The sequence below is a fragment of the Pristiophorus japonicus genome, chromosome 16, assembly GCF_044704955.1.
Source record: "Pristiophorus japonicus isolate sPriJap1 chromosome 16, sPriJap1.hap1, whole genome shotgun sequence".
In the NCBI taxonomy this organism is placed as follows: Eukaryota; Metazoa; Chordata; class Chondrichthyes; family Pristiophoridae; genus Pristiophorus; species Pristiophorus japonicus.
The window spans coordinates 9,607,003-9,633,615 of record NC_091992.1 but is presented as its reverse complement, the minus strand read 5'-3'; the positions used below and the strand labels follow the sequence as shown (position 1 = coordinate 9,633,615).

Below are 26,613 nucleotides of genomic sequence, written 5' to 3'. Positions count from 1 at the left end.
GTTCACTTGATGATGCCTTTTTAAAAAAAAATCCCAGGGCCCAGTTTGCTTCACAAGTGCTTTCCCTGGATAGCAAGCATAGAACCATTAAAAGATACGTCGCACAGAAGGATACCATTCGGCCCATCGTCAGAAGAGCTGTCCGATTAGTCCCACTCCCCATCGCCCTGCAAACTTTCCCACGTCAAGAATCTATCCAGTTGCCTTTTGAAGTTTTGCAGTCGAATCTGCTCCCACCACCCGTTCAGGCAGTGCGTTCCAGATCATAACCACTTGCATCTGTTCTCCATTTGAAGACAGGGTCAATCCGATTAAAATCAGAGACACAATCAGCGCTGTGGGGAATAACTGAGAGCAGGGATTATCGTTATACGTTTTTAGAGGGGGGGTTGTCAGTAAGTGCGGAGTTTGGGAGCCTGGTTGGTTATTTTCAGCTTTTAGACCCTGTCACGCTTCCTCTATAATACCAAATAACATCTGGTGCAATAATTGTCTTTCAATCCGAGCATTACATATGATTAAATCCGATTAATGCGATTGCAGCAACTATAAGTTGCTTTATCCACTGCATAAAAGAACCCTGTAAACTGTAACCGCTTGTTGTGTCCATCCTGTCAACGAAGGTTTCTGTCTGTTATTAGAAAATGTTTTGTCAATCAAGGATTACCGATTCTAACACACTCCTGGTTACTTAATTTATATTTTTTTGGGTTTCAAATCATTCAGTAGAACCCTCAAAGGATTAAGATGTCTGTGATGTTAGTTTGCAAAACACGGTGTGAATTTTAAACAGTTCCCGATCACTTCCGATTATGGCAGAATGTCTATGTAATGATTAGGCTGAGAGAAAGCTTTTTCTGTCCAGGGGCCCTGGTAAAGTTGAAGCTTTAATTCCTGTTCGGTTTCTGCCAAATGTTTATGATCTGGATTTGATGTATTGCAGAATTGATAATTTTTTATATTCTTGGGAAATGTGATCTCAGGTGTACCTCGCCCTTACCCGCTCTCCTCCGGTGTACCTCACCCGCTCTCCTCAGGTGTACCTCACCCGCTCTCCTCAGGTGTACCTCACCCGCTCTCCTCCGGTGTACCTCACCCGCTCTCCTCCGGTGTACCTCACCCGCTCTCCTCCGGTGTACCTCACCCGCTCTCCTCAGGTGTACCTCACCCGCTCTCCTCAGGTGTACCTCACCGTCACCTGCTCTCCTCCGGTGTACCTCACCCGCTCTCCTCCGGTGTACCTCACCCGCTCTCCTCCGGTGTACCTCACCCGCTCTCCTCCGGTGTACCTCACCCGCTCTCCTCATGTGTACCTCACCTGCTCTCCTCATGTGTACCTCACCTGCTCTCCTCAGGTGTACCTCACCCTCACCCGCTCTTCTCAGGTGTACCTCGCCCTCACCCGCTCTCCTCAGGTGTACCTCGCCCTCACCCGCTCTCCTCAGGTGTACCTCACCCTCACCCGCTCTCCTCAAGTGTACCTCACCCTCACCCCTCAGGTGTACCTCACTGTCACCTGTGTTCTCCTCAGGTGTAACTCACCCTCACCTACTCTCCTCAGGTGTACCTCACCCTCACCCCTCAGGTGTACCTCACCCTCACCTACTCTCCTCAGGTGTACCTCACCCTCACCCCTCAGGTGCACCTCACTGTCACCTGTGTTCTCCTCAAGTGTACGTCACCCTCACCTGTTTTCCCTCAGGACCATGCTCAAGGGGCTGAATGACCAACTTCTGTCCCAATGGTCCCTTGCTGAGGAGTGTTTTCGAGGGTCCAAGGCAGGTGGCCTAGCCCTCCGTGGCTTTCCGCTCTTTCCCACTGGTGTTGATGGTCATTCCCAGCGGCTTAAAACGGGAGCCAGTTTTGGTGGGTTCATACAAGGCCCGAGAGGTAAAATGTCACTCAGGCCGAGTAGACGATCGCCACCACTGCCCCCCCCCCCCCCCCCAAAGTGTCTGAGCACCGATCTCCTCCTCCCCACCCACATAATATCCGCACTGTCAGCTCTGATTGGCTGATTGAAGAGCTCCAGCCCTTCCACAGCCAGAACGGAATGGCGATTGGCGGCTGGCTCCGTTTGGCCGTGGCACCTTGTGGCATTCTGTCCTTGCACCATGTACCCTGCCTCCTTCATAGCCCAGCCTGAACTTCTACTGCAATATTCTGTGCGCACACAGCCCTAGCTGATCCCCACTTCATCTGGCAGCTAACAAACTGGTGCAGAGTTTGATGGCATGGTGAGGAAATTCTTGCAAACAAACATGAACCTTCAGCGAGGGATAAACCAGTGTTGATTACTTTGCATCTGTGTAAGTCACAGGCTGAATCCCTGGGATTTTTCCAATATAATATGCCTGTGCCCAGCGACCAAAGGAGCAGACTAATCCACATCATCTGTATCTCCGTCTCTACGTGCGAGTGTTTGCATGTCTGACTCTGCAAGAATGTGTCTTCATATCTATGTACCTGTCTTTCTGTCTCCATTTCTACATATTTCAGTGTGTCTCTGTTCCTATATGTCTGCGTGTCTGCCTGCCTCTGTGTATCGCCAACGCTACGTATGTCAGTATGTTTCTGTTCCCATATGTCTGTGTGTGTGTCTGTGGCTCTGAGTGTGTGTTTGTCTGCTTCTGTGTCTGTCAGTGTGTGTGTCTTAGTGTGTCTGTTTGCCTGTGTGTGTGTGTGTCTCTCTCTCTCTGTCTGTCTGTGTGTCTGTCTGTCTCTGGCTCTGTGTGTGTGTGTGTGTCTCTCTGGCTATTTGTGTGTCACTGTCTGTCTCTCTGTCTGTCTGTCTGTGTGTGTGTGTCTGTCTGTGTGGGTGTGTGTCTCTCTGGCTATTTGTGTCTGTCTATCTGTATGTGTGTGTGTGTGTGTCTCTCTGGCTATTTATGTCTGTCTATCTGTATCTGTGTGTGTGTGTGTCTGTCTGTCTGCGTCTCTGGCTATTTATGTCTGTCTATCTGTATCTGTATGTGTGTGTGTGTCTCTGTGTGTCTCTCTGGCTGTTTATGTCTGTCTATCTGTATGTGTGTGTGTGTCTGTGTGTCTCTCTGGCTGTTTATGTGTGTCTATCTGTATGTGTGTGTCTGTGTGTCTCTCTGGCTGTTTATGTCTGTCTATCTGTATCTGTGTGTGTGTATGTGTCTGTCTGTCTGTGTCTCTGGCTGTTTATGTCTGTCTATCTGTATGTGTGTGTGCGTGTGTGTATGTCTGTGTGTGTGTGTCTGTCTGTGTGTCTCTCTGGCTGTTTATGTGTGTCTATCTGTGTGTGTGTGTCTCTCTGGCTGTTTATGTCTGTCTATCTGTATCTGTGTGTGTGTGTCTGTCTGTCTGGCTGTTTATGTCTGTCTATCTGTGTCTGTCTCTCTGGCTGTTTATGTCTGTCTATCTGTATCTGTGTGTGTGTGTCTGTCTGTCTGTGTGTCTCTCTGGCTGTTTATGTCTGTCTATCTGTGTGTGTATGTGTCTGTCTGTGTCTCTCTGTCTGTTTATGTCTGTCACTGTCTCTATGTCGTTAACTGATTTTCAGTATATTGAGGATTTTAAAAAAAAATCTCACTCTTCATGTGTATGTATTTTGGTTCAGTCCAACCAACATGATTAAAATCACTGTGATTTTGTTGTTCTGTAATACAAGGTGTGAATTTTAAATAGTTTCAGATCACACAGATTATAGCAGGATTTATACACGATGGCGATTTGACTGACAGAGACTGAGTTGCTGGAAAATATTAATTGGGAGGGAGGGAGGGAGTGGAGGCTTTGGTTAAATCAGTGATGGTGCTGAATGCAGAATTAAATATCAAGGCCTCAGCTACCTCCCATAGAATGAGGTTCGGGCCTCCATTAAATGTTAATTTTATTCGTTCTTGGGCTATGGGCGTCGCTTACGAGACCGGAATTAGTGCCCAGCTGACAGGGTGGAGGTGGGCTGTCGCCGTGATACAACGGAGTGGCTTGCTCAGCCACTTCAGCGGGCAGTAAGAGTGTACCACGTTTGTGTGGGGCTGGAGTCATATAGATACCGTATACCCCGCCAACAAGTGTCTTGTGCTTACTCAAAGCGTGTCATTGCAAACCATAGAAGGAAGGAGGTTGACTCAACTCTCCCTGTCGACTTCCCTCTGTCGGGGCTGACTGACCTGTGTGTTTCCAACAATTTCTGTTTCTCTTTTAGATTCCCAGCATTTGCGGTTTTATCATGTTTTAATTTGAGTGCATTTTGAGCTGTGTAATGCTAGGGTGAAGTACAGAGGGGCACTGGTCTGTTATGGAAACGATGACAGGAGCAGTTTGAGGGGATAAATCAGGAGCATCATACCAGGAATGTATTGATTTAAGTGTGACTTTTCCTAAATCACGTGACTATAGGTACATTGAATACCCCCAGTGACAACACTTATTACACAGTCAGCCCCTGCGATTACGCCGCAGACAGTAGATTGTGATAATCTTTCCTTTTGGCTGCCCTAATGTGATGCTGAACTGAGATAGCTGTTCACAAGAGAAGGCAAAGCGTCTCAGGTGACTGCGGAACCTGACTTCTTGTACCTGTAGGTGAATCAAATTAAAATCACTCTGTCGGATTCCTGGAATTATTCCGCACTCTCATTATCAATGTGGAGCCACACTCCTTTCTTAATAAAGAGTCAAGAACCGTCAACAAGTACTCTGACCTGCTCTCAGCACGCTACTCACAACAATCTATAATTAACTCCTTTCACTGTCACAGTAACATTGAATGGGGGAGAGGGTAAGGGGAGCTGTTTGGAGGCTTCACCCTTTACTCAATCCTCCTCCCTCTTGTAGTAGAATGTTGCTCCCCAAAGCCTCAGTGTCTGTCTTTACGATTCTGTCCGTCTTTCTTTGTGTGTCGGCCGCTGTCTTTTCCTGTTTGTGTTTCTCTTATCTTTTGCTGTCTCTCATTCCTTCTTTCTTTCCTATCTTCTTTTCTTCCTTTTCTTTTCTTCTTTCTGTCTCTGTCTATAGATCTGTCTGTTTTCTCCCTATTCTCTTTTGTTGTTTTTTTTTAATCCCTATCTCACTCTTTTTCTGTATTTGTTTGTCCCTGTATCTCTCCCTGCCCCTCCCCCCTCTTGCTCGCTCTCGCTCTCTCTCTTCCCCTTCCCTTCCCCCTCTCTTTCTCTCTCCCCTTCCCCCTCTCTCCCCTTCCCCCTCTCTCTCTCTTCCCTTCCCCCTCTCTTTCTCTCTCCCCTTCCCCCTCTCTCTCTCTCTTCCCCTTCCCTTCCCCCTCTCTTTCTCTTCCCCTTCCCTTCCCCCTCTCTTTCTCTTCCCCTTCCCTTCCCCCTCTCTTTCTCTCTCCCCTTCCTCCACTCTTTCTCTCTCCCCTTCCTCCTCTCTTTCTCTCTCCCCTTCCTCCTCTCTTCCTCTTTCTCCCTACCTCTCTGCCTTTCTCAGCCCATCTCTCTCTCCTCACTGTCTCTCCCTCGCTATTTTTTCCATCTTTATCTCTTATTCCCCTCTCTCAATTCATCCCTTTCTTTCCCCATCCCTCTCTGTCTCTGTCTGTCTCCTTTCTCTCTCTCTCTCACTTTTCCTGCCTTTATCTCATTCTGTTCCTCTCTCTCTGTTTCTCTCTCTCTTTCTTTCTCTCCCAGTTGCTATTGCTTTCCATCGCTGTCTCTCTTTCCCCTATCTCTCTTTTTGCCTGTTTCTAGCTGTCTCCCTCTCTCTTTTTCTCTGTCTCTCTTTCTGTCTTGCTGTCTCTCTCCTCGCTCTTTCTTTCTCTCTCATTGTCCCCCTGCCTATATCTCTGTCCCTCTGGTCCTGTCGGTGCTTTTCTCTTCCAATCTTGCATTGCTTTAAGGCACTAGTGAAACAGAAATGTTAGCATTTAGTATGCCTGCTTCAGTTCGGCATTAATGGAGTGGAAAGTCCCTTCAGGCGGTTGGATAATTGCAGTCTCGCTGCCATTCCAGGCACATGTGCACGTAACCTGGCAAACGCTGCCTTGTTTGCACTATGCGTATTTAGCTGGGAAAACGTAGAGTTTTGGTAAATACATTAAACTCAAGGTCAAACTAGTTTGTTTTAGGAATTGTGACAGGGCTCTGTAATCAGTGCTTAGCAGGGATGAACGAGACCGCTGTTCAATTAAACAGGATAAAATTATGTTGAAACGCAGGATCTGGGGCCTGACGGCCATCCCAGATATGCGTACATACTAGATGTCCCAGCATTGCCTCGGGGTGTGATGGGCAAAGAGACTCCCAGGGCGAGAAATTGTGTAGCGCCCTGTTTGGGGCGATAACTTTTCAGGGAGCGCAAAAGTATCGCCAGGCGAAAAATAATTTTTGCTCCCGGGATTTTCCGCTTTTGCGCTCCAAGAGGGAAGTGGAGCGCTAAACCAAGCGCGATCACTTCCCTTAGAGCGCTAAAGTGAGTGAGCGGGGCGGTAGTGGCAGAGTGCTGCACAATGTTCCGTGCAGCACTGCCGTTTTTGGACCTGGCTCAAAGGGAAGGGCCAGTGTTGGTTTGAATCAATCCTCGTGCTGTCACTGTGAGGCTATGGCACTTGTGCTACGTGCATAACAGCCCCAACCACTCCGAGAGAGCAGGGCTGGGGAATCAGGCGTCAAAACAAATCGGGAGTTACCAGATTGGGGAGATAAATTAATGTAACCATTGCGTTTAAATATCGCTCCCCAAGCGGCCAGCCGAGGTGACGATGCCTCCTGCAGCTGCCGTTGTTGACGCCCGGCGATGCTGCAGGGGGCGGGAGCGAATATCACATCCGGGGCAGTAACGGGGCGCTGCGCACCGGATGACGTCACAATCTCCGGGGCGCAAGAGAGCGAGGCGGTAAGTGTTAGCGCCAGCGCAAAACCAGCAGGGAAGTTCGCGGGTGTCGGTGATTTTGCCGCGCACAGTCGGTAACCCCGCAGGTGCTAACGGGAGGTGCAAACCAGGCCAATTCCCTCCCCCCTCCCCATTGCGTGAAAGTCTTCCAGTTGTGAGTTTTTGCCTCATGCTGCAATGTTGAGTGGCTGCCACTCGGGGCCCACAGTGAGCTAGGATTTGGGATCGCAACCGCTCCAGTGGCAGAAAGCCTGTATTGCACCATTTCAATCTACGCACAGGTCCCACAACTTGTAGGAACAGGACGAGGCCATTCATCGAGGCCCTTCGAGCCTGTTCCAATTCGTCATGGCTGATCTCTTTCGTAACTTCATCTACCCGCCTTGGTCCCGTAACCCTTAACTACCCTTGCCTAACAAAAATAGGGGCTGTGGGGCTGGAGGGCTTTGAGCTGCTGGTTTTGGGCATGACTGGTGCTGAAAGCCACAACTTGCATTTATACAGGGCCTTTAATGTAGTAAAATGTCCCAAACAGCGATCCCCCTAATTTCTTTTGGCTGTGTGGCCCATTCACAATTTCACGCATACGTGAAATTTAACATTGGAAAAGTTGGTCCCGGGCTCCGCAGCTTAGAGGGGATGTTGGTCTCAAGACACTTCACTGAAGCGTTATCAGACAAAATTTGACACCGAGCCACATAAGGAGATACTGAGTCAGATGACCAAAAGCTGTGGCCCTGGAGGAGATTACAGAGATAGGGAGGGGGGAGGCCATGGAGGGATTTGAAAATAAAGATGAGAATTTTGAAATCCCAGATCTGCAGCAACATTTAATTTTTTTTTTTGGTCCAGAACGTTTTTCTAAATTAACCTCAGTTTTGGAAGTAGTCAGAGGGGTGAGGCAGGAAGTAAAGACTTTAAATGGTTGGGGGGGGGGCGGGGGGTGGGGGTGGAATGGCTGGACCGAAAACATGGTCGAAAAGGTAGGTCTTTGGCTGACTTTACCCCTCATCCCACGGGTCCTATGTTTGATACCTAGCCCATTCTCCTCTCGCAATGGAAAATTGGCTCATGCCCCTCTCCCAGCAGGGGGGCACTCGTCGGAGGCAGTGACCGAGACACGTTGAAGAGGAAATGCCGAGGGAGTTTCACTCTGCATTGGGCTGCCGTACACAAACTCGGCAGTGCTCCACGCTGAGCGGGGATGCCCACGATAGAGGACGTGCTCCTGTCCCTGGCACTTAACGTCCCTCAGCAAATTTCCCTTTTAAAAACGTAGAAAATCAATGCAAGTTTTCAGAAAGACAGGTCTAACTATTTTTGTATTTGCATTTTAGGGCAAAGTCCAGCTGTTAATTAGCCTGATTTCCATATGTAAATCACACTCAGCATATTTGGTGTGACCTTATTAGCATAATAAAGATCGTATCCTCTAAACTGTGTAAATATAGACACTCTTTTTCTCTCTCCCTTTATTCTAATAGGAATGTGAAGCGGTTCAGGGTGACCCTGTCTTGCTGCCTCTCTCCTCCTCTTACTAACTGTTCAGGAGGAAGTCTTGAACGAGCGGTTGGCACTGTCACACGAGGGTCCTCTTGCGGAACCTCCAGGGTTTGGGGTGGGGTGTGGTCTCTATTGTTGACTAGACTCGGGTGGAAAGACTAGCCTCTCGGTGAAGGTTATCGCGAGTTTCCAGCAACCGTGGATCTGCGTCGCAGCTTCAGTCAATGTTCCGGAGAAAGGAGGGGAGGGAGTTGGAAGAAATCTATCACGGTTAATAGGATGTGACTTTGAGGCTGAAGTTGAGTCTCGGGAGTCATAAATGTCACGTGAACCCTTCGATTTGGTTCCAGTATGTAACTGCAGCCTGCTCGAGTGCTCATTATTTACCCAATGCATCCAGTCCATATCCTATCCCTTAATACATCCCATCCCTTTGCCAACCACCGCTGCACCTCCCTCGCCCAATCCCCACTGCCTTCAAAATTCTCATCCTTGTGTACAAATCCCCACGTGGTCTCACTACTCCTGCATCTACAGTCTTCCCCAACTCTACACCCCTAGGGTGCACCCTGCACTCTCCCTGGAATATCGAAGGTTAAGGAATGATTTGATTGAGATTCTTAGGATTTTGAAAGGAATTGATAGGGTAGATAGCGTGAAACTTTTTCCACTGGTAGGGCAGTCTAGGGGTCAGAACCTTAAAGTCAGAGCCAGGTCATTCAGGAGAGAAGTAAGGAAACGCTTCTTCACACAAGGGTGGTTGAAGTGTGGAACTCGCCCACAAAAAAGCAGTCGATGCTGGGGCTCAATTAATAATTTAAAATAAGAACATATCATAAGAAATAGGAGCAGGAGTAGGCCATACCGAATTTTGCTTTTCCAAATGTCCTGCTACTGCTTCTTGAATAATGGACTCCAACATTTTCCCAACCACAGATGTTAGGCTAACTGGTCTATAGTTTCCTGCTTTTTGTTTGCCTCCTTTTTTAAATAGGGGCATTACATTTGCAGTTTGCCAATCTACTGGCACTGCCCCAGAATCCAGGGAATCTGTGATCGATAGATTTTTGCCAGCCGAGGGTACTAATGGAGCCAAGGCAGGTGCATGGAGTTACGATACAGATCAACCATGATCTCATTGAATGGCGGGACTGGCTCGAGAGGCTGAATGGCCTCCTCCTGTTCCTATGTTCCGATGATTCTGATTGCACCCTGTATTCTCCTGGCTCCAGTGTACTGTGCATCCCTCCCACCACTCTACTTCCTGCACCATTGACATTCGAGTCTGCAGTTATCACTCCCCTGTACTTTGAAATTCTCTCCCTAATCCCCTCCATCTCACTACCTCGATCCCCACCTTCAGAAGCTTCTTCAAAGCCAATCTCTTCGAGCCAAGCCTTGCTCATCTCCTTTAACCTTAAAGTTGAACCAGACCAGTCAGGAGTGATGTCAGGAAGCACTTCTTCACACAAAGGGTAGTTGAAATCTGTAACTCTCTTCTCTCTCTCCCTTCTCCCCCCCCCCCCCCCCCCCCCCCAAAAGCTTGTGGATGCTGGGGGTTCAATTAAAATGTTCACAAATGAGGTCGATATATATTTGTTAGGCAAGGGTATCAAGGGCTATGGATCAATGGTGGGAAAATGGGGTTGATGTACAGATCAGCATGATGTAATTGAATGGTGGAACTGGCTCGATGGGGCTGAATGGCCTCCTCCTGTTTCTATGTTCCTAACTCTTGCCTGGTATCTTGTTCCTCCCCTGAAGCTCCACGACATGTTTCTCTAAGTTGAAGATGCAGCTATAAGAAAATTTGAATGTTGCAACGTAATCCGTTTATTGTGTTTGACCAAGTCTTTGATGCACGCAATGTGGCGAAGCAGTAAACGTACAGAGAAATACAAGATATTACCCTGTTTTTCCCCTGACTCCTTTTGATCTTGACTATCTCTCTACAAATTGTTAAGGAAAGCGCAAGATCTTTATAGGACTCTAGTCATGCACACTATCCTTGCTGGTTCATTATGGCACGACGAGTGTTATTTTGAACATGACCCCCAGAAATGAGAAACTTCGTACAAAACACCAGATACCAATTTGTTTACCATCCTGGCCTATTGTCCCACTTCCTAAGTCAAGACTGTCTTGTCTATCTCGTTTCACAACGTGGCCACAAAAGTAGTCAGCAGGTACAAATCGCACATCCTGCACCTTAGCAGTCAGCTAAATTGTACCCGGACACGTTAAATCCTAAAGTATCCTAGAAATGAACAATTTTAACCAATTCATTATTTAAAAAAAAAAATGTATTCATTCACAGGATGTTGGCGTCACTGGCAAGGCCGGTATTTATTGCCCATCCCTAATTGCCCTTGAGAAGGTGGCGGTGAGCTGCCGCCTTGAACTGCTGCAGTCCGTGTGGTGAAGGTGCTCCCACAGTGCTGACTTTGTTGTAGCGGTTCGGTACAACTGAGTGGCTTGCTAGGCCATTTCAGGAGGGCAGTTAAGAGTCAACCACTTTGCTGTGGGTCTGGAGTCACATATAGGCCAGACCGAGTAAGGGCGGCAGATTTCCTTCCCTAAAGGACATTAGTGAACCAGATGGATTTTTCCGACAGTCCGGTAGTTTCACGGTCACTATTACTGATAGTAGCGCTTTAATTGCAGATTCATTTAATTAACTGAATTTAAATTACCCAACTGCTGTGGTGGGATTTGAACTCACGTCTCCGGATTGTTAGTCCAGGCCTCTGGATTATTAGTCTAGTAGCAGAACCACTGTGTTACCATACCCCCCAGCTACAGTACAAATCTACAAGTAAAAATTAACAAAATTAAATGAGAATAAACCCAATCCTAATCCAACGTATATAAGAGTAGGTTATCTTGCACAGCACTGGTTTGTGTTGCTAGTGTGATATCTGAGCTTTCGACGGTTCCTTTCAGTAAGTAATGTTGAAACTTTGTGCAGATGCTTGGAGAAGTGTGAACACGATCTATAACTCTTGGGTTTGTTTTCCAGGTTCACGGGAGCTGATACACTGATAATGGGTGACGTCACATATGGAGCGTGCTGTGTGGATGATTTCACTGCCAGGGCCCTTGGAGCTGACCTCATGGTGCATTATGGCCACAGCTGTCTCGGTCAGTATAGCTTCCTTCTACATGCACGGTTCCAGTTCTTGTCGCAATATGGAATATTGTCCCAGACATAAATGAGCACCGTAAGGTATAGAGTGTCTTAGAGATGCTGATAACATTATGATTTAGTTGGGACTTTGTTGCTTATTTTGGCTTCTCTTAATTTGATTGTATCAGATCTCCCATTTCTCATTAGTACAGGTCCCCCCTCTCTACCTCTTCTTCCTTTATGACAATCTCATGACAACCCATTTCTTCAGGCAATCATTTAGTGATCCTTCCTAATTTCTCCTTCCTGGTTCAATATCCATTCACCATATAGCTTCTGTGAAGCATGTTGGGACAAGATGTTTCCACTTGGGAGTCCAAAACAAGTGGCCATCAATATAAGATAGTCACTAATAAATTCAATAGAGAATTCAGAAGAAGCTTCTTTACTCAGAATGGTGAGAATATGGAACTTGCTGCCGCAAGAAGTGGTTGAGGCGAAGAGCTAGATAAGTACATGAGAGAGAAAGGAATATAAGGATATGCAGATAGGATTAGATGAAGTAAGTTGGGACGAGGCTCGTGTGGAGCATGGATCAGTTGGGCCAAATGGCCTATTTCTGTGCTGTAATTCTATATGTTTCTTTCCTATATTAGTGGCACCCCTAAAAGGGGTAACTTGCTGTGATGGTTATTGTTTAGTGACCTTGAGGCAACCCAGTGTCACCCTTATTGGCCCATCAAAAAAAAGTCCCAGCCTTAAATGCTTGGCACAGTTGCCAGCACTCTCACCCCTGAAGATCGTGGGCTCAAGTCCCGCAAACAATCAAGGCTCACACTTGAATGCACCACTGAGGGAGTGCTGCCTTGTCAGAGGTGTCGTCTTTCAGGTGAGGCCCTATCTGTTTGCTCAAATGGACGTACAAGATCCCATGGCACTCTTCAAAGAAGACCAAGAGAGTTCTCCTGGTGCCCTGACCAAAATTTACCCCTCATCTGATATCACCAAAAGCAGATGTTCTGGTCATTTATCTCATTGCTGGCTGTGGGACCTTGTGCACTCGATCAGCTCCATTGGGCGGGCCACATTGATTGCATGCCTGACACAAGACTCCCAAAGCAAGCACTCTACTCGGAACTCCTGCACGGCAAGCGAACCGTGGCCAAGGAAACATTTCAAGGACACCATCAAAGCCTCCTTGATAAAATGCAACATCCCCACTGACACCTGGGAATCCCTGACCAAAGACCGCCCTAAGTGGAGGAAGTGCACCTCGAGTCTCAATGCCGAGAGCATGCAGAAAACAAGCACAGGCAGCGGAAAGTGCGTGCGGCAAACCAGGTTCCCCACCCACCCTTTCCTTCAACGACTGACTGTCCCACTGTAATTACCGTAATGGACTGTACAGTCACCTGAGAACTCACTTTTGGAGTGGAAGTAAGTTTTTCCTCGATTTCATCAGAACATAAGAAATAGGAGCAGGAGAAGGCCATACGTCCCCTCGAGCCTGCTCCGCCATTTAATATGATCATGGACTCAGGTCCCCTTCCCTGCCTGCTCCCCATAACCCCTTATTCTCTTATCGGTTAAGAAACTGTCCATCTCTGTCTTAAATGTATTCAGTGGCCCAGCTTCCACAGCAAATTCTACAGATTTACAACCCTCTGAGAGAACATATTTCTCCTCATCTCAGTTTTAAATGGGTGTCCCTTTATTCTAAGATTATGCCCTCTAGTTCTAGTCTCCTCTATCAGTGGAAACATCCTCTCTGCATCCACCTTGTCAAGCCCCCTCATAATCTTATACGTTTCGATAAGATCACCTCTCATTCTTCTGAATTCCAATGAGTAGAGGCCTAACCTAGTCAACCTTTCCTCATAAGTCAACCCCCTCATCTCTGGAATCAACCTAGTGAACCTTCTCTGAATTATCTCCAAAGCAAGTATATCCTTTCGTAAATATGGAAACTAAAACTGTATGCAGTATTCCAGGTGTGGCCTCACCCTGTATAACTAGCAAGACTTCCCTGCTTTTATACTCCATCCCCTTTGCAATAAAGGGCAAGATTCCATTGGCATTCCTGATCACTTGCTGTACCTGCATACTAACCTTTTGTGTTTCATGCACGAGAACCCCCAGGTCCCGCTGTAATTTGCAATTTGCAATTTTTCTCCATTTGAATAATAACTTGCTCTTCGATTTTTTTTTCTGCCAAAGTGCATAAACTCACACTTTCCAACATTATACTCCGCCAAATTTTTGCCCACTCACTTAGCCTGTCTATGTCCTTTTGCAGGTTTTTTGTGTCCTCCTCGAACATTGCTTTTCCTCCCATCTTTGTATTATCAGCAAACTTGGCTATGTTACACTCGGTCCCTTCATCCAAGTCGTTAATATAGATTGTAAATAGTTGGGGCCCCAGCACTGATCCCTGCGGCACCGCACTAGTTACTGATTGCCAACCCGAGAATGAACCATTTATCTTGACTCTCTGTTTTCTGTTAGTTAGCCAATTCTCTATCCATGCTAATATATTACCACCAACCCTGTGAACTTTTATCTTGTACAGTAACCTTTTATGTGGCACCTTGTCAAATGCCTTCTGGAAGTCCAAATACACCATATCCACTGGTTCCCCTTTATCCACCCTGTTCGTTACATCCTCAAAGAATTCCAGCAAATTTGTCAAACATGACTTTCCCTTCATAAATCCATGCTGACTCTGCCTGACTGAATTATGTTTTTCCAAATATCCTGCTACTGCTTCTTTAATAATGGACTCCAACATTTTCCCAACCACAGATGTTAGACTAACTGGTCAATAGTTTCCTGCTTTTTGTCTGCCTCCTTTTTTGAATAGGTGCGTTACGTTTGCAGTTTTCCAATCTCCTGGGATCTCCCCAGAATCCAGGGAATTTTGGTAAATTACAACCAATGCATCCACAATCCCTGCCGCTATTTCTCTTAAGACCCTAGGATTCAAGCCATCAAGTCCAGGGGGATTTATCTGCCTTTAGTTCCTTATTATCTTACTCAGCACCGCCTCCTTAGTGAATGTGATTGTGTTAAGTTCCTCCCCACCTATAGCCGCTTGACTATCCATTGTCAGAATATCGCTAGTATCCTCGGGGGATTTCGAGGGACTGCCTATGATGATGTTAATTCGGCTACTGTCTGCTTACATGGCTACTCTTCAAAAAATGGCCTTGGGGCATCCTGTGGATGAGAACGGTGATATATATGCAAGCTCTTTAATTCCCAGTATGCACACTGCTGCCTTGGTTCCAATTGATATCCCAATGGGGAGCAGTGTGCTGCATTGAAATGCCTCGGGATGCCAATAAGAATGATTTGCAATTGGAATGCAGCTGTTTATTTCCCTGGGAAATGTTTGATTTGGTCAAGACTTCAATCACTGAGACTGAAACAGCCAATTTACAGCCTTTCCCCGGTGGGAGTGGATCAGATATGGTTTGGGCCAGTGACGGACTTGTACTGGCACATGGCAGAGTTGAGGAGCAGGGTGGTGCCAGAGTGGAATGTGTACAGTGCAGGGTTTCAGCCCACACTCCTTCAATCTGGGTCTGATAGAAATTGTACAAGTGACTGAAAAAACATGCAATTTCGCTTATTCTGTAATATTACGTTGAATATGTCATCACTTTCTCTGTCTCTAATGGGGCTAGCAATCACTGGGAGTAAAGAAAGAAGGCCATTGAATCCCTGTATCCTCTCCATCACCAAGTCCACCTACGTCCACCTCCGTAATATTGCCCGTCTCTGCCCCTGCCTCAGCCCCCATCTGCTGCTGAAATCCTGATCCATGCTTTTGTTGCCACCAGACTTGACGATTCCAATGCTCTCCTGGCCGGCTTCCCACCTTCCACCCTCCGTAAACTTGAGCTCACTCGAGCCCCGTTGCCTGTTTCCTAACTCGTGCACAGTCCTGTTCACCCATTACCACTTCTTCTTCTTAGGCAGTCCCCCGGAGTCGAGGATGACTTGCTTCCACACTAAAATTAGTTCTTTGGTGACTGATGAGCCCAATGCGGACAGTCTGTCACAGGTGGGACAGATGGCGGTTGGTGGGTGGGGAGCTTGATTTGTCGAACGCTCCTTCCGCTATTTGTGCATCGCATCCGCGTGCTCCCGATGAAGAGAATCGAAGTGTTCGGTGCCTTGCGCGCTGATGCTTCCCCTCCACTTTGAGCGGTCTTGGGCCAGTGCTGTACTCACTGACCTGCATTGGATCCCGGTCCAACAAGACCTTGAATTTAAAATACTCATCCATGTGTTCAAATCCCTCCATGGCCGTGCCCCTCCCTATCTCTATAACTACCTCCAGACCTACAACTCTCCGAGATTTCTGTGTTCCTGCATTTCTGGCCTCTTGTGCATTCCCAATTTCCATTGCTCCGCAATTGGCAGCTATGCCTTCAGCCGTCTAGGCCCTAGGCTGTGGAATTCCCTCCCTAAACCCCTTCACCTCTTCTCCTTTATGATGCTCCGTAAAATAACCTCTTTGACCAAACTTTCGGTCACCTATCCTAATATCTCCTAATGTGGCTCGGTGTCAGTTTGTGTCTGATGATGCTCCTGAGAAGCACCTTGGGATGTTTTACTACGTTCAGGGCGCTATGTAAATGCAAGTTGTTGATGTGTAGAAAACTAAAGGCTCCTTTCTCCTCCTTATATTGAAAAGTAACTCTGTAGTGAAGTATTTAAAATAAACACTCAACGCCAGGGTTCGAAGATTTAAGTAGTCTTTATTTTGCACCGGTGGGGAGCTTGCCTGCTGGATGTCTGTAGCCAGGCCTCTCCGATGATATAAAGTTCCAAGCAATCTTTTATACACTTAATGATGCGTGTCAGCCTCGTGCACGGTCCCCCTATGCCGTTTAATTGGCCCAAAGCCCGCGTGCACAATTGCTGCTTGATGAACTCCCTTTCGTGTCACACAATCATTGGCCTATGTCTCATACCAAATGGCGTTTTTCCAACCTGTCACTTTTGACCCCTTGCCCTGTTTAACTGCCCCTCTGGGCCTCCTGTGGTTCAACAGTTTGGCTATTTTAATTGTCCTCAAGTTACAAAGCTTGTAACAATGAATCATTCCAACATGTTAGTTCCCTTTAAATACCTTTAGAAAGTTGACCATTACCAAAGCCTATGTCAGCTCGTTTTAATCCCGAGATCCATTCTTAACTCTTTAATTATAACAGAGCTCGACACCCCACTTCAAACTCCAATATTGCCGTTGGCTGGATAACATTTTGGCTAACGCTCAGAGGTGCTAAGCTGCAGATCCTGATTGGAGTCATTTCATTCTTGCTGGATCTGGCTTTCCAGGGCAAGGTCCCTCAACCAATCCCTGGAAGTGATGCTGCCATCCTTTGACACACCATATACTCAATTCTTCTATCCCCCCCCGCCCCCGCCCCCACACACACAAGATTTGTTGGCAAGCCCACAACCAATGCACAGTGGCTGCAGTGTGTACCATCTACAAGATGCAGCAACTCGCAAGGCTTCTTCAATAGCACCTCCCAAACCCTCGACCTCTGCCATCTAGAAGGACAAGGGCAGCAGGCGCATGGGAGCACCACCACCTCCAAGTTCCCTTCCGAGCCACACACCATCCCAACTTGGAAATATGTCGGCCGTTCATTCATTGTCGCTGGGTCAAAATTCTGGAACTCCCTCCCTAACAGCACTGTGGGAGCACCTTCACCACACGTACTGCAGCGGTTCAACAAGGCGGCTCACCACCACCTTCTCGAGGGTAATTAGGAGGATGGGCAATAAATGCCGGCCTTACCAGCGGCGTCCACATCCCATGAATGAATAAATAAAAACCTACACTATTTAACCCTGTACAGACAACAGCAGTGAACGGGTCCTGTTCCTTGAGAGAGTTTCCTCTCCACGCTGAATGTGGTGCCGCCTAGTCTGTCAGTTTAAAGCGTTGCCTCTTAGTGGATGCTGGAACTGAATTGGGCAGTGACGGAGCTGTCAGACTGCCCCTTGTGCTGCCCTCCGGGAAGAGGGAGGTTATGCGGGAGACGACCTCTGAGGTGAGCTTAGATTCATTGCTGGAGGAAGCAATAGTTTCAGCTGTTGGATGCTGGACTCGTAACCGCAAGCTCTCTGGAGTGCATGGTGGTCTCACCTGCCGTCATCAGCTGTTTCGCCAGTCTCGAGTTGGGCTGCTGGTGATTTGGGAAAATTGGAAGGGCATTGACCGATCGATTGCTAAATAATTATCAGACTATAGTAGAGTACCAGACAGAGAAGGAGAAAGCGGCGCCCAATAAATTAATTCTTCAATTGTGCCTTTATGGACTGAATGCATTTCCAAAAAAACTCAAGGCTGTAGTCACCGAGGAACAGATTAAGGTGGGAATGTAATTGCTGTGTGTGAAGGAGGATAGTGAACTTGGTTGTTGAATCAGTAACAATGGTCCATAGGAATGGAATGTTGGCCTTTATTGCAAGGAGGATGGAATATAAAAGCAGGGAAGTCCTGCTACAACTGTTGAGACCACACCTGGAGTACTGCTTACAATTTTGGTCTCCTTATTTAAGAAGGATATACTTGCATTGGAGGCAGTTCAGAGAAGATTCACTAGGTTGATTCCTGAGATGAAGGGGTTGTCTTATGAAGAATGGTTGAGTAGGTTGGGCCTACACTCATGGAGTTTAGAAGAATTGAAACATAAGATACTGAGGGGCTCGACAAGATAGATGCAGAGAGGATGTTTCCAATCGAGGGAATCTAAAACTAGGGGGCATAGTTTAAGAATAAGGGGTCGTCCATTTAGAACTGAGATGAGGAGGAATTTCTTCTCTGAGGGTTGTAAATCTGTAGAAGTCTCTGTCCCAGAGAGGTGTGGAGCTGGGTCATTGAATATATTTAAGGTGGAGATAGACAGATTTTTGAAAGATAAGGAGTGAAGGGTTATGGGGAGCGGGCAGGGAAGTGTAGCTGAGTCCAAGATCAGATCAGCCATGATCTTATAGAATGGCGCAGCAGGCTTGAGGGACCGATGGCCTACTCCTGCTCTTATTTCCTCTGTTCCTATAGATTCGGGATAGATTAACCAGAGGGGAGATGAGAACAATTTCTTCCAGACAGAAAGTTGTGATCTGGAACGCACTACCTGAAAGGGCAGTGCAAGCAGATTCAATAACAACTTTCAAAAGAGATTTGAAAAGGAAAAGCTTTGCAGGGCAATGGGGAAAGAGCAGGGAATGAGAACCAACATTCCTGCGGAGCCGTGCAGCCGCGGAGGTCCTGTGCAGCCTGGGACTGGCTTCTCGAATGCGTAATTTTGAATGGGCCACGCATCCCATAAAAAAATTGGGGGGATCATTGAGTGGCACTAACTGGAATGCTCTTTCCAAAAGCCGGCATAGACATGCTGGGCCGAATGGCCTCCGACTGTGCTGTAAGAATCTATCATTACTGGAACATAGAAGGGGGAGGTAGAAGGACATTTTTCATCTAAAAACATGATTAGAATATGGATTACATAAATTTTAGATCAGCAGCAAAGGACTGAAGGGAGGGGTACGGCAGTGTCGCGGTTCTGAAACTGGATTAGTATCCAGAGAATGGCCGTTCAAATCCAACCATGGCAATTTGAGAATTTGAATTCAGTTTGTTTTTAAATGTGGAAATAAAAAAACTGGTATCAGTAAAAGTGACCATAGAGCTTGTTGGATTGTTGTAAAAACCCAACTGGTTCACAAATGTCCATTAGGGAAGTTGGCCTGATATCCTTACCCGGTCTAACCTCGATGTGTCTCCACCTTCTCGGGGCAACTGGGGATGGGAATTTAATGCTGACCCTGCCAGTGACACCCACTTCCCGAGAATGAATACAACAAAGGTTTGGAGACATTTTTTTTTACACCGAGGGCTGTCAGAACGTGGAATGATCTACCAGAAACTGCTGGAAGCAAAATCTATAAAAGCTTTTAAAAAGAAAAAGTTAAAAGGTTACAGAGCAAGGGTAGGAGATTGAGCCTAAGTGGATAGCTCTTTCAGAGAGGCAGCACGGATACGATGGGCCTTCTGTGCTGTCTGATTCTACGTGTCTATTGAAGACAATTTAATCAATTTCAGGAAGAATTAGATAAACACTTAAGGAGCAAAATGTTAACGGTTACAGGGAAAGAGTGGGATTAGAGTAAGTAGCTCCAGTGGGGGGGGGGTCTAATGGTGTCCCTATGCACCTTCCGTGAAAAGCCATATTTTAGATATCTACACTAAGGTAAGGGCATCAAGGGATATGGAACAAAGGTGGATAAGTGGAGTTGAGGTGCAGATCAGCCATCAGCAGAACAGGCTCGAGGGTCTACTCGTTTTCCTATGTTCCTAGTTGTCCACCGAATACTGTGTGTGAGTGCGAGCGTGTGCGAGTGCGTGCGAGCATGTGTGTGTGAGAGAGTGTGAGCATGTGTGTGTGAGAGTGGACTCACATGCTCACACTCTCTCTCACACACACAATCAAGACTCTGTCTTTGGCTCGAGTGTTCTCGATTCCATCCCGCAGCATGCCATCCGCCACCAACTCAGTGAAACTCCAACATTGCACGAGGTTGGCAAAGCCATAAAACAGCTTAAGAATAACAAAGCTACAGGTGCGGATGGAATCCCTGCTAAGGCGCTAAGATATGGCGGAGAGGCGCTGTTGGCGCAGATATATGACCTCCTCTCTCATCTGGAGGGAGGAGAGCATGCCGGGAGATCTGAGAGATGCAGTGATTGTGACCATTTTTAAAAAGAGGAACAAGTCCAACTGTGGCAACTACAGGGGAATCTCCCTGCTTTCAGCCACTGGAAAAGTTGTCGCTCGAGTTCTCCCTGTGGCCGAGGAGCTCCTCCCGGAATCACAATGCGGATTTCGTCCCCTACGGAGCACAACAGACATGATCTTTGCAGCGCGCCAGTTGCAGGAATGATGCAGGGAGCAGCGCCAGCCCTTATACATGGCCTTTTTCGATCTTACAAAGGCCTTTGATACTGTCAACCGCGAGGGTCTATGGAGCGTCCTCCTCCGTTTCAGATGCCCCCAAAAGTTTGTCAACATCCTTCGCCCGCTTTACAATGGAATGCAGGCCGTGATCCTTACCAACGGATCCATTACATCCAGACCGGGGTCAAACAGGGCTGCGTTATCGCTCCAATCCTCTTCTCAATCTTCCTCGCTGCCATGCTCCACCTCACAATCAACAAGCTCCCCGCTGGAGTGGAACTAAACTACAGAACCAGTGGGAAGCTGTTTAACCTACGCCACCTCCAGGCCAGGTCCAAGATCACCCCAAACTCTGTCATTGAGCTGCAGTATGTGGACAGTGCCTGCGTCTGTGCACATTGAGGCTGAACTCCAGGATATAGTCAATGTATTCATTGAGGCATATGAAAGCATGGACCTTACGCTTAACATCCGTAAGACAAAAGTCCTTCACCAGCCTGTCATCGCCGCATTGCACTGCCCTCCAATCATCAAGATCCACGGCGCGGCCCTGGACAACGTGGACCATTTCCCATATCTCGGGAGCCTCTTATCAACAAAGGCAGACAGTGATGCGGAGATTCAGCATCGCCTCCAGTGCGCCAGCGCAGCCTTCGGCCGCCTGACAGGCCCTCAAATCTACCACCAAACTCATGGTCTACAGGGCTGTAGTAATACCCGCCCTCCTGTATGGATCTGAGGCATGGACGATGTACAGAAGGCACCTCAAGTCGCTGGAGATATATCATCAACGATGTCTCCACAAGATCCTGCAAATCCCCTGGGAGGACAGGCGCACCAACATCAGTGTCCTCGACCAGGCTAACATCCCCAGTATTGAAGCACTGACCACACTCGATCAGCTTCGCTGGGCAGGCCACATAGTACACATGCCAGATACGAGACTCCCTAAGCAAATGCTTTATGTGGAGCTCCTTCATGGTAAACGAGCCAAAGGAGGACAGCGGAAATGTTATAAGGACACCCTCAAAGCCTCGCTGGTAAAGTGCGACATCACCACTGACACCTGGGAGACCCTGGCCGCAGACCGCTCGAGATGGAGAAAGTCCATCCGGGAGGGCGTTGAGCTCTCTGAGTCTCGACGCAAGGAGCATGAAAAGGCCAGACGCAGGCAGCCGAAGGAGCGCGCGGCAAACCAGCCCTACCGACCCCGTCCCCCGACGAATGTCTGTCCCACCTGTAACAGGGTCTGTGGCTCTCGTATTTGACTGTTCAGCCACCAAAGAACCCACTTTGGGAGTGGAAGCAAGTCCTCCTCGATTCCGAGGGACTGCCTATGATGATGATGATACGTGTGTGTGTGTGTGTGTGTGAGTGTGTGAGTGCGAGCGAGCGTGTGTGTGTGAGTGCGAGCGTGTGTGTGTGAGTGCGAGCGTGTGTGTGTGAGTGCGAGCGTGTGTGTGTGAGTGCGAGCGTGTGTGTGTGCGAGCGTGTGAGTGCGAGCGTGTGTGTGTGAGTGCGAGCGTGTGTGTGTGAGTGCGAGCGTGTGTGTGTGAGTGCGAGCGTGTGTGTGTGAGTGCGAGCGTGTGTGTGTGAGTGCGAGCGTGTGTGTGTGAGTGCGAGCGTGTGTGTGTGAGTGCGAGCGTGTGTGTGTGAGTGCGAGCGTGTGTGAGTGCGAGCGAGCGTGTGAGTGCGAGCGAGTGTGTGAGTGCGAGCGAGCGTGTGTGAGTGCGAGCGAGCGTGTGTGAGTGCGAGCGTGTGTGAGTGCGAGCGTGTGTGAGTGCGAGCGAGCGTGAGAGTGCGAGCGAGTGTGTGAGTGCGAGCGAGCGTGTGTGAGTGCGAGCGTGTGTGTGAGTGCGAGCGTGTGTGTGAGTGCGAGCGAGCGTGTGTGAGTGCGAGCGAGCGTGTGTGAGTGCGAGCGTGTGTGTGAGTGCGAGCGAGCGTGTGTGAGTGCGAGCGAGCGTGTGTGAGTGCGAGCGAGCGTGTGTGAGTGCGAGCGTGCGTGTGTGAGTGCGAGCGTGCGTGTGACAGTGCGAGCGTGCGTGTGAGAGTGCGAGCGTGTGAGAGTGCGAGCGTGTGAGAGTGCGAGCGTGTGAGAGTGCGAGCGCGTGAGAGTGCGAGCGTGTGTGAGTGCGAGCGAGCGTGTGTGAGTGCGAGCGAGCGTGTGTGAGTGCGAGCGAGCGTGTGTGAGTGCGAGCGTGTGTGTGTGAGTGCGAGCGTGTGTGAGTGCGAGCGAGCGTGTGTGAGTGCGAGCGTGTGTGTGTGAGTGCGAGCGTGTGTGAGTGCGAGCGAGCGTGTGTGAGTGCGAGCGAGCGTGTGTGAGTGCGAGCGAGCGTGTGTGAGTGCGAGCGAGCGTGTGTGAGTGCGAGCGTGTGTGTGTGAGTGCGAGCGTGTGTGTGAGTGCGAGCGTGTGTGAGTGCGAGCGTGTGTGTGTGAGTGCGAGCGTGTGTGAGTGCGAGCGAGCGTGTGTGAGTGCGAGCGAGCGTGTGTGAGTGCGAGTGTGTGAGTGCGAGCGTGTGTGAGTGCGAGCGAGCGTGTGTGAGTGCGAGCGTGTGTGTGTGAGTGCGAGCGTGTGTGTGTGAGTGCGAGCGTGTGTGTGTGAGTGCGAGCGTGAGCGTGTGTGTGTGAGTGCGAGCGTGTGTGAGTGCGAGCGTGTGTGAGTGCGAGCGAGCGTGTGTGAGTGCGAGCGTGTGTGTGAGAGCGCGAGCGCGTGAGAGTGCGAGCGTGTGTGTGAGAGTGCGAGCGCAAGCGAGCGTGTGTGAGAGTGCGTGTGTGTGTGCTTGCGCGCACGTGTGTCTTCTCAATAACACATCTCATAAAGGCCTCAATTACCCGGACAGCTATCTTCAGTGTTGAGTGGAATATGATCTCTAGAAAATAAATTCCATGTGGTTACAATTGCAGGAATTATTGGGTGAAAAAATGATACAATGACTTTGGCAGAGTAGTGCTGTATTAGCTGGCTGGCTCTGTGAGTATTAGACATACGGGCGAGTTAACCTCTGAAACAAATTAGCTTTTCACTAGCTTGATTAGCCACAGCATGAGAACTGTCAGAGAAATATAATCTTTGTATCGGTGAAGTCGTGTAAGGAGCCTTGACAATCCAGTGTATTTTTATATGTCTGCATCTTCAGTCTTTCTGAGCACTCCCTGCCGCTCATGAATTTACATCTCCTTCACTGACAAGTAGCTGCTGCTTTGATGGTGCACGAAAAAACAAATCAAAAATGAAGGGGAATTAGAGTAGGTTTCAAACAGTAGACAGACTAATGATTTTAAAAAAAGCTGGGAATTTGGTATAAAAACAGAACGTTCTGGAAATACTCAGCAGAGGCCTGCCTGCATCTGAAAAGAACGGCGACAAGTTAACAGTTCTGGGGCGGGGGGACGGACGGACTACATCAGAAATGTTACCCTGTTCCGAGGCTCCGTCTGCTCTCTCAGGTGAACGTAAAACATCCCACATTCCACTATCTTGAAGAAGAGCCTGGGGAGTTCTCTCTCTTCCCCGCCCCGTGTCTTGGTCCTATATTTATCCCTCAGTCGACATCACTATCTGCTCATTAGCTCGTTGTTTGTGGGATCTTGCTGTGTGCAAATTGTCTGCCAGGTTTTCCCTACATTGCAACAGCGACCGCACGTCGAAAAGTACTTCGCTGGCTGTAAAGGTGCTTGAGGACGCCCTGAGGCCATGAAAGATCTAGAGATGCTAGTTCTTTCTTTCTGCTATCTTCAGACGCTAACGGACCTGTCCTGATATCTCCTGTGATCATTTCGTTAAGTGCCTTGGGACGTTTTGCTACATTAAAGGCGAGTTGTTGTTTCTCCTCTCTGTGCAGGGCTACGAAAGGTATTTACGATCTTGAAATGTGCCCTAACCATCGCAGTCGTCTTTCTTGGACCTTCCATATAAGCATTCTTTCTTGTCCAAGTCTTGTTCTTATTGTATCATTCTTGATTCATTACCTCCTGGATAGTCCCTGGTATTCCTCTCAATTGACTCATCTCTGCCCTTGGTATCTTTTGTCCGTCCACTTTTCTCATTTTCCAACACTCAGATCCGTATGATAATATGGGGAGAAAATGTTCATGTGTAATACAGATGTTCTACTTTCCACTTGCACCTTGCCAGTTGGTCTTGGCTAATCTGATTCAGATGTTGCTGTGAGGAAATTTTGTTTGATAACGCTCCTGTGAAGCGCTTCGGGGCGTTGTGCTATGCTGAAGGTGCTATATAAATGCAAGTTGTTGCTGCTGGAAGTGACTGCTGGTTCTCCAGAGGACCGAATGGTTGGTGGGATCCGTGAGCCAGCTTGGCTCGGTTGTTGGTAGGTAGCACTCTCCAGTCTCAGCATGCCCTGGGTTGAGAGTCCAAGTCCCAAGATATTGCTTCATAGACTCTTATACTTTACCAAAGTATCTTTTTCTTCCATAATCTTGTTCCATCTTCCAAAAGCAGCAGAAGCATGTCCAATCCTTTCGTTGATGTCTGCTTCACAACGCCCATTCTTTGCCACTAACCCACCAAGGTGCATAGGATAATGAGTAGGCCCCTTAGCCCCTTGAGTCTGTTCTGCTTCAGTGAGATCATGTCTGATTTATAAACTTCTCCACCTCTCTGACAGCATTCCTCTGACTATAATAGGGAGTCTAGGACTTGGGAACATAGCCTAAAAGTTAGAACCAGGTTTTTCAGGAGTGAAGTCAGGAAACTCCAGATGACACTAAGCTAGGTAGTAGTGTGAGCTGTGAGGAGGATGCTAAGAGGCTGCAGGGTGACTTTTGACAGGTTAGGTGAGTGGGCAAATACATGGTAGATGCGGTATAATGTGGATAAATGTGAGGTTATCCACTTTGGTGGTAAAAACAGGAGGGCTGATTATTATCTGAATGGTGACAGATTGGTAAAAGGGGAGGTGCAACGAGACCTGGGTATCATGGTACATCAGTCACTGAAGGTTGGCATACAGGTGCAGCAGGCAGTGAAGAAGGCAAATGGTATGTTGGCCTTCATAGCGAGAGGATTCGAGTATAGGAGCAGGGAGGTCTTATTACAGTTGTACAGGATCTTGGTAAGGCCACACCTTGAATATTGTGTACAGTATTGGTCTCCTAATCTGAGGAAGGACATTCTTGCTATTGAGGGAGTGCAGCGAAGGTTCACCAGACTGATTCCCGGGATGGCAGGACTGACATATGAAGAAAGACTGGATCGACTAGGCTTGTATTCAATGGAATTTAGAAGAATGAGAGGGGATCTCATAGAAGCAGAAAAATTCTGACGGGATTGGACAGGTTAGATGCAGGAAGAATGTTCCCGATGTTGGGGAAGTCCAGAACCAGGGGTCACAGTCTAAGGATAAGGGGTAAGCCAGTTAGGACCGAGATGAGGAGAAACTTCTTAACTCAGAGTTGTGGGCATGTGGAATTCTCTAACACAGGAAGTTGTTAGGGCCAGTTCGTTCGATATATTCAAAAGGGAGTTAGATGTGGCCCTCACGGTTAAAGGGATCAAGGGGTATGGAGAGAAAGCAGGAATGGGGTACTGAAATGCATGTTCAGCCATGATCATATTGAATGGTGGTGCAGGCTCGAAGGGCCGAATGGCCTACTCCTGCACCTATTTTCTATGTTTCTATGAAATACTTCTACATGCAAAGGGTAATTAGACGTTCTGCAAATGGCAGTTGATGCTAGGTCAATTGTTAATTTTAATACTGAGCTTGATAGATTTTTGTCAACCAAAGGTATTAAGGGATATAGGGCAAATGTGGGTAACTGGAGTTAGGTCACAGATCAGCCATGATCTCATTAATGGCAGAATGAACATAAGTTCAAGCCCCACTCGTGAGTCTTGAGCGTAAAAATCTAGGCTGACACTCCAGTGCAGTACTGAGGGAGTGCTGCACTGTTGGAGGTACCGTCTTTTGGAAAAGACGTTAAACCGAGGACCTTTCTGCTCACTTGGGTGGAAGTAAAAGATCCCATGGCACTATTTCGTAGAAGAGCAAGGGAGGAATCCCCGGTGTCCTGGCCAATATTGAGCCCTCAATCAGCAGCACTCAAGCAGATTATCGGGTCATTATCACGTTGCTGTTTGTGGGAGCTTGCTGTGTTCAAATTGGCTGCCACATTTCCGGCATTGCAACAGTGACTACACTTCAAAAGTACGTCATTGGC

General features: G+C 48.0%; 1 protein-coding gene across 2 annotated transcripts in view; it reads left to right on the top strand.

The window, feature by feature from the left end:
* Positions 1 to 26,613, top strand: part of dph1 (diphthamide biosynthesis 1) — a 717,385-nt gene that overhangs the window by 238,739 nt on the left and 452,033 nt on the right. For both annotated transcript variants that reach the window (XM_070856970.1, XM_070856969.1), the window contains exon 4: positions 11,342 to 11,463. In XM_070856970.1, the coding sequence (XP_070713071.1) occupies positions 11,342 to 11,463 (122 nt within the window). The remainder of the gene's footprint in view (positions 1 to 11,341; positions 11,464 to 26,613) is intronic.